A 13179-nucleotide genomic window follows, 5' to 3' on the forward strand; every position below is an offset into this window, starting at 1 on the left:
TACTTAGTCCATAGGCGCACACCTGATCATCTACATTTGCCCTCTTACAGCACTAACCTATGTTTTCTACCTTTATCTTGCATCTACCTACCACTTCAGCATTTTATTAAAAATAAAAATAATAATAATAAAGGGAGAAATGTGGGATCCACATATAAATCAAGTATAAAGATAAAACGAATATTCATATTTGACCTGAATGTTTATAGTTCATAATGCGTGATCAAAACCGAAAGTTTCTGTGATTACTGCCCTTGTACTGTTCACCATGTAAGAATTTATTCACTATGTAAGAATTCGTTCACCATGTAACAACTTGTTCATTATGCTTCAGAAGATTGGAGACTGACGAGAATTAGGCTTGAGATGGATTAATGATTGTGCATTGAGCATTGACCCCCCTATACAGAATTTTATTGTTGTTAACAACCATTTGATCAATAACTATGAGAGATGCCCTCTCAAAAAAAAAAAAAAGGATTATGAAGATTAAAGTAAACAATACATTCAAAAAATATATATATATATATATATAAAATTTTGAACTGAGAAGGTTTGCACAAAAATGGCGATAATATTAACATTAGGTGGCAAGGGCAGCCTTCTACAATGTGAAAGTGCTGGTTTCACATGACTTATCAAACCAGTGATGGATATTTGCATAGTCTCATAATTCAATTTCATATCCAAAATGTGCATTCATTTCCGTTTGAGTAAAGTTTAATGGAACACATACTAGAAAGAAAAGTAGTCTGAAAATACAAAAGCTCTGCCATTAATTCATTAGTCTTAACTTAGTTTACTAACTAACTTAATGTGGTTTCCAAATCTGCAGGTGCACACACACACACACACATGCACTCCACAGGATAAGAGAGAGAAATGTTTGCTTAGATGCCTCCCAGAGATGAAATTTTATGATTGGTCAAAAATTATTTTCAATTCACAAAAGAAATCAGAAAATAAATCACAAAATAAAAACAAACTATGTAATGTTCCACCTGCTAAAATGGAAGAATATAAATATAAGAAATAGCTTTTCAAGGAACTGAAATAAAGTTCAATCTACAAAAGTTAATGAAAATAAACACAAGAAATATCTAAAAAAGTCACAAGAATTTTTACTATGTACAAAGGTGATAAGTGACCAAACTACTGGTGGAAATGTAAACTGGTAACATGAAATTTAAAACAAGTTGGTCTTGCATGGTAAAGGTGAACAACATCCTTAGACTTCAGAAGATCCAGTAATTTCATTCCCATATACACCCTAGAGAAACATCAAGCATGTGGTCACACATACACGCAAAGGCACAAAAGAGCATTGTGCATACTAGTCCCATACTGGTAACAGCCAGATTTTTTTTAAAAAACTGTAATGGATAAATATATCATGGTATAATCATACCAAAAAATAGTTCAAGAAAAATGAAAATGAAATTGCACTGCCTTCATCAATATGGATTGATCTTATAAATTTATATTGAAGAAAATAAAAGATTACATCCAGTAGAACTCCATTTAACATTACTTCTCAGGGACACACACAGAGCTGGTAAGATCCTAACACACAACAAGGAAGTGGCTACCACAGGAACCGGGGCAGCAGCTCCTCAAGGGGCTGGGGCAGGGGTGTAAGTGGGTACCTAGGAGACTTCTGGGGTGTTGACTATGCCCCATTTCTTAATTTGGGTAGTATTTGCTTTGTAATTATTATACTACAAACTTACATGTAAAACTAACATTAATTTTATGGTACAAGAAAAATATGTGGTTATTTTAAATAAGAGTCATTATTTTTTAGGGTGAAATACTGACATGGATAAAATGATATAAAGCTTGGGATTTATCTTCAAACAATATAGGAGAGGGGAAACTAGTGAAGTAAGATGAATAAGATCAGGTAAGAACTGAAACTGAGAGATGAGATTCAGTATACTATTGTCTTGGATCTGAGATGAGATTCATTATACTATTGTCTATTTTGAATTATTATTTTTGCTGATGTAACATTTTAAGTAAATAAAAGGGTGGCAATCACACAGCTTGCTGAGAAATCTGGTTTGCTTCATCTTGTGATATATAGTAAAATACATATGATGACTGAATATATGTCTAATTAAACTAACACATTTCAGAGACAAACTGAATAAAGATCAATTTAAGAAAAGCATTAAGGCAAAAATTTCCTGCATTTACCAACTTATAAAAAGCATTCTAGTTTATGAAAATAAACGGTTTTCTACTTTACTCCTTCCCCAATTCAAATTCATTAATTGTTATGGACACTAACTTATTTACCAGAGCTTCCTTATTGGTTAAGGTATACAGAACAACAGGTAGGAACACCCAAGTCCTTCCACTCCGCCCTGTGCCAGGATCCCTTCCAGTCTGTCCGCAAGTACATAGGAGACAAATGCAAACCTTTCTCCACAGGCTGTTGGAGACACAGGGAGGACGATGCATTGCACACCAAAGCGGCAGACCATCTGTCCCAGAGGAGACACAGAAGCCATGCCTGAGGCAGGGCAGGCAGTTCCTGAGCATAAAACCGTCTTAGGAATTTCTAAGTTTAGCAATACAGTGAAAGCATCTGAATCAATCCTCTGCAATGCCTTTTTAAAAAGCAGGTGTATTTTTCAACTCTCAACTGATAATGATAATTCTCTGTTTTATTAAGCAAACTCATCTGTAAATGTTTGGAATGAATAAACAACCTTGCTTCAGAACACACGTGATCAGGATTCATGGAGGAAAGAGAAGGTCACTCACTAGACTGGTACATACCATATGGCCAGTCCGTGCCAACTCTCAGGTTGGGCACACAGTGACATTGAAACTGGAAAAAGGGTATGTTCTCCCACTTAGCTTTTTGCTCAAAACCATTCAGATTTCCCATTTCACAAAGAAGAAACACCCAAGTTTTTTCATGGCCCAGAAGGCTGTTACCTGACCTGGCCCTTAGCTACCTCTCTGATTTCACAGCTTGGTTCACAGCTGCTCTGCCTTCTCTGATAATCCACCTCTCGTACATACAACCTTTGCACTTCAGGACCCGTGTGCTGTATAGAACCTCTGACCAAAAGGCTCTTCACAAGGTATGTATGTACCTCACTCCCTTAAATTCTTGCTTAAATACCACATGAGCAGAGAGGCCTTCCCTGTATACCCTAAAAACCCCCCATTTCCCCTTCTCTGTCTTCTTTTCCTGCTTTTTCCACAGAGTATTCAGCATCACCCGACACCATATACACTTACTTAAGTATCTCCTTCACCAGAGTGAGAGCCGTGATGGCAGGAAAAATGTTTGTTTTGCGCACTGTTATTTCATCAATACCTAACTTTGTAGAAATGCCAGTTTTATTATATGCTCTAATATATGATGACTATGAATATATGTCTAATTAAACTAACACATTTCAGAGACAAACAGTACCATAAAATATCAGTACCGTGTGACAAAACATTAAATGGTGAAGTCACATAATAGGAATAGAGAAAGGGGGGATTGTGAATCAATACTCTGTTTCTGAGGATGCCTTAGAAGTTTATTACCTTGAATGTGGTGGCAGTAACACAAGTACAGACATATGTCCAAACTCACCAGATTGTATACATTATGTGCAGTTTTATACATTAATTATGTGCAGTGTCTCACAGATCTTTTCATTTAAAAAAAAATTAAGTTGCCAGGCAGCAACTATCCAATTTTAAAATGCAACCTTAGCTTTATCGAGCAACAGCAACCACAGCATCAATACCGGTCAATTAAAAATGTTTGGATTGCCATGGCTCAGAAAAAACTGGGACTCGGTTGTGTTCTGTATTATACTATGCTAAATTGAGGAAGTAGGAAGAAAAAGTATGATTCTTAAGGTACTACATAGAAAATACATTCTATTTTCTTCCCAATACTGAACTGTTCCTTGACACATGGAATGTGCAAGAGCAGGGGGTGGTAAGAACAAGTGGGAGAGCGGGCATGCAGCACTTAATTTCAGTAAATACTTCAGAAAACTTTGGAGATGACCAAGCAGCTTTCAAAGAAGGCACGCAGGGTGGTGTCTAAAAGAACTGCAAGGGTATGTTTTTTTACGTTTTAAACATACATAAAATTATCAGTGCATTCTTTGAATTGGTGCTAGTGTTTTCTTCATACCAACAAGCAAGCTCTGCTTCCACTATAGTAACTTCATGGCCCTGTTAAGTTTGTGCCATTTTCCTCAAGTCAAAAAGACGAAGAAATCAGATGCCATGGAATTCCTATAGAATATGTCAAACAAATATATATTAAGCAATAACATTATACTGACATGTTATATGTGTGCAAAAACTCAAGCTGAAAATCCTTTATGTAACAGTAAATGTATTCCTAATGTTTCATGTTTATAATTCCAAAATTTTAAGCTCCTATTCAAATTCCTAATTAAAGTCTTTCTATTTTAGCTATTGGTGAGTACCTGTATCACCCACTGGACAGTATTTACTTTTTTTTTACATTATGAATACTGGCAATAAATAAAGCAATTTTTAAAAACATGGCACTATGGATTTCTGTTTTACTGTCTGACATTGTTAGGAGCTTGGAAGGTGTCACTCCCCTCCACACAACAAGAAAAATGCTGAACAAACTGAAAACTTACCACTCCTCTTAGATCCACTCGAGAAGTGTGATCAGAGACAAGCAGATACAGAACACAACAGCTTACTGGAGCAGAACCTGGTGAACAGAGATGTCCCCTCTGGTTGAAGTGACTTCCAGGGATTTAAAAAGCCAGTGCCCTTTCTTCTCCTACCCCCACCTTCATTTCTCATTTTTTCCTCTTCTGGGAACCAGAAATTAAAGACATGGACCTTCAAAAAACAACTGCGTATCTGAGGAAAATTAGAAAGTGCCTGTGCAGGCCCAGGGCAAGGCTCAGGAAAGACAGAAGACAAGATTACACCTCATTCTTCTTTACATGTTCTTACAAATGTAAACAGAACAATATCAACTTAATTCCTCTAACCATCCAGGCAAGCAGCCTGGGAGCATGTACAGCTACCTACATTCTCCTAGGTCTTAGATCTGATCCTGAAGAAACAAAGTAAACATGGTTAGGGACCCTAAGGAATTAAAAATGTGCTGAGAGAGACTGCAGAACAGTTATTTACTATACACGAAGTTCATGCCATAAAATAAAAACAAATTAAATTGCTGGTAGGAATACAGATGTGGTATTAGCTAAGTTATGAGAAAGCTGGAGAAGATTTTGTAGAGGTGACAGCTGATCTGGACCAGATAACAGGCAGTTGGAGGGCAGGACTTCGGCAGAACTAACAGTATGTTCACAGGTTAGGAGACACAAAAGTGGAACATGTACCAAAAAGAAGTCAGCCACAACCACTTGCTATCTACATGATTCTGCAAAAAAAATGAAAGTATCTCGAATGAAAAATAAGGATAATAGCATCAGAGGGCTGGGCTGCTGTGAGGAGAACAAGATGGTAAATCGAGAAGGACATGAGGACAGCCTGGCTGCCCTGTCTTCCATCCACAATCTGCCAGGCTAACTTAGCTGTTTCCCTCAGGCGGCCATCTCCTTCCTTCTCTCGCTGTTCTTCTAGAAGCTGTCTACTTAGCAGAAGATAAATGGTCATATGGCCTTCTCAGTCATATAAATGGTCTAGCACAGTTCTTGCCACAAGGTATTTATTAAAAACACAATTTTTTTAAGCCATGTTTACAGTTCCACTTAAGTACTCTCTGTGACTCCGTAAAACTGCCCGGCACCAGCTGCTATGGTCATGATTCTCTGCTTGAGAACCAGTGGTATGTACACAGAATACTTACAGGTTGAGGCTGCTCTGCAATACAGCAGTTGAAACACAACCAGAATTCACTCATGCTTACAGTCCAAGATGTAAATGAGCACCAATCAAGTTTCCAAATCTCAGCTTGGGAAGCTTCACAAAGCACACTCCTCAATATGATCAAAGTCCAATGATGCCAGAATAATAACTGTATTATTTCTCTGTGGTTTTCTTCCTGGAAGTATTTTATACAGTCAATTTAATGAAGAAAAAGTCAGACTCTTTCCTTTCTTTGCTTCTGGCTCTACAGAGACTCTTTTCTGAACCACCAAGAATATAAAAATTGTTGTCTTGGCTCAGGGCCTATAACAGGTAATCTAGAAAAAAAAAAGAAAACAAGTTATTTTACTTATTCTCAGAAGCTTTTATTTCTTAAGTCTCTGATAAAATTAAGACTATTTCCCCAAAAAGTAAACACTGAAAAAACCTGAGATTGTAATAAGCTGATATTCAAATTCTTCAGTACTTTTTTGATTATCAAATCTTATGGATAAAGCAGCAAAAGAAGACAGAAATCCTTGCCTTCACAGAGCATTGTAATTTATGACTATAAAAATATGAATTATTCTAATCCTAGTTATTTTTCAAAATCACAAATTAGAACACTATGATTGCCATAGAAAGTCTCTAATTCCAGGAAGAAATACCAAGCATTTTCCTGTAAGCTTCTGCAGTTGAATCCTTTGTTCTCACAAACCACCCAGATACTAACTGGCATAGCAATCAACTCATTTTAGATAACCAGCTATAACTCATTACTAACTCTAAATAAAATTACCACCTTCTTCACTAAAATTAGAACTATACATGAAAGATAGATAGCGTTAAGTTGGGAATCATTTTGTTAATCAAAACATTAGGTTCTTTCCCCAACCATCACCAGAATAAGTGTCAGTCAAAATACTTTGTATCTTGTGGAGAGGCAAACCAAACTGAGTCAATCAGAATCTGGGTCAGGCAATTTTCTGTGTTGAGGAGGAACAGTGAATCTATCTATCCTTGTTGACTGCCACACTGCTGGCTTTAAGGTGGATCTCTGCCAACCATGTTCCAACCTTCATGTAGAATATGGTTCTGAGAAAATAATACTGACAAGCTGAGTATGGAGAAAGGAGCAAGTCCAGATGACATCAATCTCTGGTTGTAGTCATCCCTAAGACCAGTTTGACTTGTGGGCCTAAGGTTGGTTCTGTGAGGCAATGTCTCTCCCTCTTTAGCCTGAAGCTACACAAAAGTGGGTTTATATCACCTGAAGCCTATTACAACCAAGAGGAGATGTCCAGTAAACATCTGGATATAAAGCTCTATAGCCAAGAAGTCTTAGAATTTCTGTCAGCAGATTACATTATATATGAAGTAATGAGTGGCAAATCCTAGGGAAAGCAGCATATAAGAAGCAGAGAACTCTAGGGAACAGCAGTACTTAAATGATGGCTAGAGAAAAAGAAGTCTACAAAGGAGGTTTGGGTGTTATCAGAAAGAGTGCGAGGAAAACCAGTTAATGTGGTGTCATATTCCTGTTTCCAGGGGGAAGAGGGTAACAGTATTAACTGTACTGAGACAGCAAAGGTGGAGAACTGTTAATCAGAATGTGCACTGGACACTTGGAGGCCATGGCTACAGCAGTTTTAGTGAAATAGTGTGAGCACAAATCAGATTACAATGTGATAAGAGGGAGTAAGGAAAGTAGCAATCAACAAGTGTAGAAAATGTTTGCAAGAAGACTGGATATGAAGTTTAAAAAGACAGGGTGGTAGGCAGAGTGAAGAAAAAAGTCATCTTTGAAATGAAAAGATCAAAGACTAAAGATGTATTGCGTATTGAAAAAGATGTCAACATTTTTGTCCCAAGTGGTGAAATATAAGTCACATTTATACAGTTTTGAAAGAGATCTCATATTATTTATAAGCTATGCCAACTATAAATCAGTAACAGCTACATTACAGGCCACAGAACCCTGAAACTTAAGTGAAATAAAATCCCTCCCTTTTACTTTCCCCAAAGCCATGACTCTAAATGTTGTTAAGACAGGAATAACAGTTATTTTTATATTTGTCCAGATGAAGATCTTCGCTGAAGATAAATGCATATATGCTCAATGTCACAAATGTAGGTAGTACCCATGATTTTTGGGACCCTGATTCTACAAAGTCCAAAGGATGCATCCTTCAACATACCACACAGGAAAATGACATTGTAAGAGTTAAGCTGGCATTCAAGGAGGGAGATTAGAAGAAAGAAAATTCTTGCCACTGTTAAAATTCAGAAGCTGTAATGTTTATTTTCAAGTAAGGAAAACATTCCTTATCTCACCCAAATCCCATAACAAAAAAGTGGCAGTCACAGTTGGCTTTATCCCCTGAATTGGACAAGGGCTGAGAAGGTTTACAAAGAACAGCATGTTTCGCTTATTACCTCCTTAGGAAGAATATAAGGGCAAAGTGTTAAATTCACAACATTATGAACATTACTTGAGAGTTTCTATTAAACAAGTTTAATTCCACCATGAATCAAAGACCCTGGCCATTAAGAAGTCACTGTGCAGGAGATTCTCGAGATGGCAGCATGAGGAGGATGGCAGAAATCACCTCCCCAAACCATATATATTTTGAAAATACAGCAAATACAACTATTCCTAAAAGAGTGACCAGAAGATACAGTACAGCAGTGAGGCTACATCTGCAAGAACCCAACATCTCATGGAAAAGGGTAATATACAAAGCCGTGACCTGGCGGGATCCAAGCACGCCTCCCACCCCAGCTCACCGCTCGGAGGAAAAGAATCAGAGTTGGGGGGGAGTGGAAGCACAGGACTGCTAAAGACCCAGCCCTAGTAATCTGCCTGGGAGCACAGACACACATTGCATGGTGTGCTGGATATTAGACAAATGAAAAAGTAAAACCTGAGATTAAGACTGCAAACAGGTTCCCACAGCCGGCTGCCCTCAGACAAAACAAAAGCAGGTGCTTTAAGTCTTAAAAGGGACAAGGGTTTAACAGGTGGACAAAATCATCCTGGCACACTCAGCCCAGCAGGCTGGGAACTTTAAGGAACTTGAGGCGCCCTAACGCCATGGGTGGCAACACAGCTCTGAAGCCGCTCATGGCGATAAGCAGCTTGCCGTTCCTTCCCACCCACCGGCACTGCAAGCGAACCGGCTGACCCACCACTGCTATGGAATAACTGGGGAGCACCCCAGCCTACAGCAACCACACAGCTTAAGACAGAGGCTTCTTCCTGCGCGCAGCTAACCAGCCCAGATCCAGAGGCTGTTCCCTGCATGTGGATGACCGGCACAGACACAGGAGATGGTCACAGAGTCCAGGAAGCACGAAGGGGCTCTGTTCTCACAGCAGAACACACACCACTCGCTTGTGACCCCCACCAGTGCCCTGGGCCATCCCTATGGCCACCCCGCCCACAGCAGCTAGGGGATTAACCCATAGGCTGTTCCCTGCATGTGGCTGACTGGCCCCGACAGTGGAGATGGGCACAAAGTCCAGGAAGCACAAAGGGGCTCTGTTCTTGTGGCAGAATGTATACCGCTCGCCTGTGACCCCCGCCAGGGCCCTAGGCCATCTTGAGGGCTGCCCTGCCAATGGCAGCTCAGGGAATCAACCCAGACGATGCTCTCTGCAAGCGGTTAACTGGCACAGACAACAGAGACTGGCAAGGTGACCAGCAAACAGGAGGGGACTTTGTTCTCCCAGCTGACATGCACCACTTGCCAGTGACCACTCCCATCGCCATGAAAAGGCAGAGGAACCTTGCTCAGTCCAAATTCCATCAAATCCCAGAGAGAGGGCTTCATGAAACTGACATCACCAATCTTCCTGAAAAAGAATTCAAAGTAAAAGTCATAAGCATGCTGATGGAGCTACAGAGAAATATGCAAGAGCTAAGAAATGAATTCTGGAGGGAGATATCAGAAAAGAAAGGAACAATGGAAGGATTTAAGAGCAGACTGGAAGAGGTGGAAGAGACTGTTAATGGAATAGAAATCAGAGAACAGGAATACAGAGAAGCTGAGGCAGAGAGAGATAAAAGGATATCTAGGAATGAAAGAATATTAAGAGAACTGTGTGACCAATCCAAGTCGAACAATATTCACATTATAGGGGTAGCAGAAGAATAGAGAGAAAAAGGGATAGAAAATGTCTTTGAAGAAATAATTGCTGAAAACTTCCCAAATCTGGGTACGGTAATAGTCTCTCAGACCATGGAAGCCCATCAGATCTCCCAACACAAGGGACCCAAGGAGGACAACACCAAGACATATAATAAATAAAATGACAAAGATAAAAGACAAGGACAGAGTATTAAAAGCAGTTACAGAGAGAAAAAAGACCACCTACAAAGGAAAACTCATCAGGCTATCATCAGACTTCTCAGCAGAAACCTTACAGGCGAGAAGGGAATGGCATGATATATTCAATGCAATGAAACCAAAGGGTCTTGAACCAAAAATACTGTATCCAGCAAGATTATAATTTAAATTTGAAGGAGGAATTAAACAATTGCCAGATAAGAAAATCTGAGGGAATTTTCCTCCCGCAAACCAAGTGTACAATGTATTTTAAAGGGAATGCTCTAGATGAAAGGATGCCTAAGGCTAAATAGCTGTCACCAGAGAAAATAAAACCAAAGCAAAGAAAGCACACCAACCAAATACGAACAAAACGCAAAATAAAATCAGCTATCCACAAAATCACTCAAGGGAAACACAATGAGTACAGAATAAAACACCTAACATATAAAGAGTGGAGGAGGAAGAAAAAGAAGGAGTGGACACAAATGAAAAATCATCAGACTGTTTATAATAGCATAATAAGTGACTTAACTTAGATGGTTAGATAGTAAAGAATCTGCCCTTGAACCTTTGGAAACCATGAATCCAAAGCCTGCAATGGCAAAAAGTATACATCTATCAATAATCACCCTAAATGGAAATGGAATGAATGCACCAATCAAAAGACACAGAGTTACAGAATGGGTAAAAAAGCAACACCCATCTATGTGCTGCCTACAAGAGACTCACTTCAAACCCAAAGAAATACACAGACTACAAGTGAAGGGACGGAAAAAGATATTTCATGCAAACAATAGGGAGAAAAAAGATGTTGCAGTACTTGTATCAGACAAAGAGACAAAGAAGGACATTACATAATGATAAAGGGGGCAGCCCAACAAGAGGATATAACCGTTACAAATACCTATGCACCCAACACAGGAGCACCTACATATGTGAAACAAATACTAACAGAATTAAAGGAGGAAACAGAATTCAATGCATTCATTTCAGGAGACTCAACACTCCACTCACTCCAAAGGACAGAACAACCAGACAGAAAATTAGTAAGGACACAGAGGCATTGAAAAACACATTAGAACAGATGGGCCTAACAGACATCTACATAAATCTACACACAAAAGCAGCAGAATACACATTCTTCTAAAGTACACTTAGAAAATTTTCAAGAATAGATCATATACTAGGCCACAAAAAGAGCCTCAGTGAATTGAAAAAGATTGAAATTCTACCAAGCAACTTCTCAGACCACAAAGGTATAAAACTAGAATTGTACTAAGAAAGCAAAAAGGCTCACAAACACATGGAGGCTTAACAACAGGCTCCTAAATAATCAATGGATCAATGACCAAATTAAAACAGAGATCAAGCAATATATGGAGACAAATGAAAACAACAGCACAATGCCCCAACTTCTGTGGTACGCAGCCAAGGCAGTTTTCAGAGGGAAGTTTATAGCAATCCAGGCCTATTTTAAGAAGGAATAACAATCCTAAATGAATAGTCTAAATTCACAATTATTGAACCTGGAAAAAGAAGAACAAATGAGGCCCAAAGGCACTAGGAGGGACATAATAAAGAATAGAGGAGAAATAAGTAAAATCAAGAATAAAACAAAAGAAAGAGTCAATGAAAGCAAGAACTGGTTCTTTACAAAAATAAACAAATAGATAAACCCCTAGCCAGACTTATCAAGAAAAAAAGCGAGTCTACACACATTTACAGAATCAGAAATGAAAAAGGAAAAATCACTACAGACATCACAGAAATACAACAAATTATTAGCAAATACTATGAAAAATTACATGCTAATGAACAGGATAACCTAGAAGAAATGGACAACTTTCTAGAAAAATACAACCTTCCAAGAATGACCAAGGAAGAAACAGAAAATCTAAGCAGACCAATTAGCAGCAATGAAACTGAATCGGTAATCAAAAACTACCCAAGAACAAAAAACCCCCAGACCAGATGGATTCACTGTAGAATTTTTTTTTATTTTGCTATCATTAATGTACAATTACATGAACAACATTATGGTTACTAGACTCCCCCTATTATCAAGTCCCCACCACATACCCCATTACAGTCGCTGTCTAATAGTGTAGTAAAACGCTGTCACTGCTGAATTTTATCATTTAGAGAAGACATAATATGCATTCTCTTTAAAGTTTTCCAAAAAATAAAAGAGGAGGGAATACTTCCAAACACATTCTATGAGGCTAGCATCACTCTAATACCAAAACCAGGCAAAGACAGTACAAAAAAAGAAATTACACACCAATATCCCTGATGAACATAGATGCAAAAATACTCAACAATATATTAGCAAACCGAATTGAAAAATACATCAAGAGAATCATACACCATGATCAACTGGGAGTCATCCCAGGGATGCAGGGATGGTACAACATTTGAAAATCCATCAACATCATCCACTACATCAATGAAAAAAAGGACAAAAATGACATGATCATCTCCATAGATGCTGAGAAAGCATTCGACAAAATTCAACATCCATGATGAAGCGTTCAACATTCATGATAAAAACTCTCAACAAAATGGGTATAGAGGGCCAGTACCTCAACATAATAAAGGCCATATATGACAAACCCACAGCCAACATCATACTTAACAGCAAGAAACTGAAAGCTTTTCCCCTAAAATTGGAAACAAGACAAGGATGCCCATTCTCCCTACTTTTATTCAACATAGTACTGAAGATCCTAGCCACAGCAATTGGACAACACAAAGAAATAAAAGGCATCCAGATTGGTAAGAAAGAGAAGCCAAACTGTCATGGTTTGCAGAAGCAATATGATATTCTACATAAAAAAACCCTAAAGAATCCACTCTAAAACTACTAGAACTAATATCTGAATTCAGCAAAGTTGCAGGATACAAAACTAATACACAGAAATCTGTTGCATTACTATATACTAACCACAAACTAGCATAAAGAGAAATGAGAAAAACGATTCCATTCACAATTGCATCAAAAAAAATAAACTAGGAA

At 38.3% G+C, this 13179-nt stretch overlaps 1 protein-coding gene across 4 annotated transcripts in view; it reads right to left on the bottom strand.

The window, feature by feature from the left end:
* The window catches only part of CDC42SE2 (CDC42 small effector 2), a 147043-nt gene that overhangs the window by 36714 nt on the left and 97150 nt on the right, over positions 1-13179 (bottom strand). For 3 of the 4 annotated variants that reach the window (XM_073221845.1, XM_037023472.2, XM_037023473.2), the window contains exon 1: positions 5834-6034. In XM_073221845.1, the coding sequence (XP_073077946.1) occupies positions 5834-5887 (54 nt within the window). In that variant the 5' untranslated portion in view covers positions 5888-6034. Of the gene's footprint in view, positions 1-4643; positions 4721-5833; positions 6171-13179 lie in introns of those variants that run through there. The other variant, XR_012125154.1, reaches the window with a different exon arrangement.

Source organism: Manis javanica, chromosome 14, assembly GCF_040802235.1.
Source record: "Manis javanica isolate MJ-LG chromosome 14, MJ_LKY, whole genome shotgun sequence".
Taxonomy (NCBI): domain Eukaryota; kingdom Metazoa; phylum Chordata; class Mammalia; order Pholidota; family Manidae; genus Manis; species Manis javanica.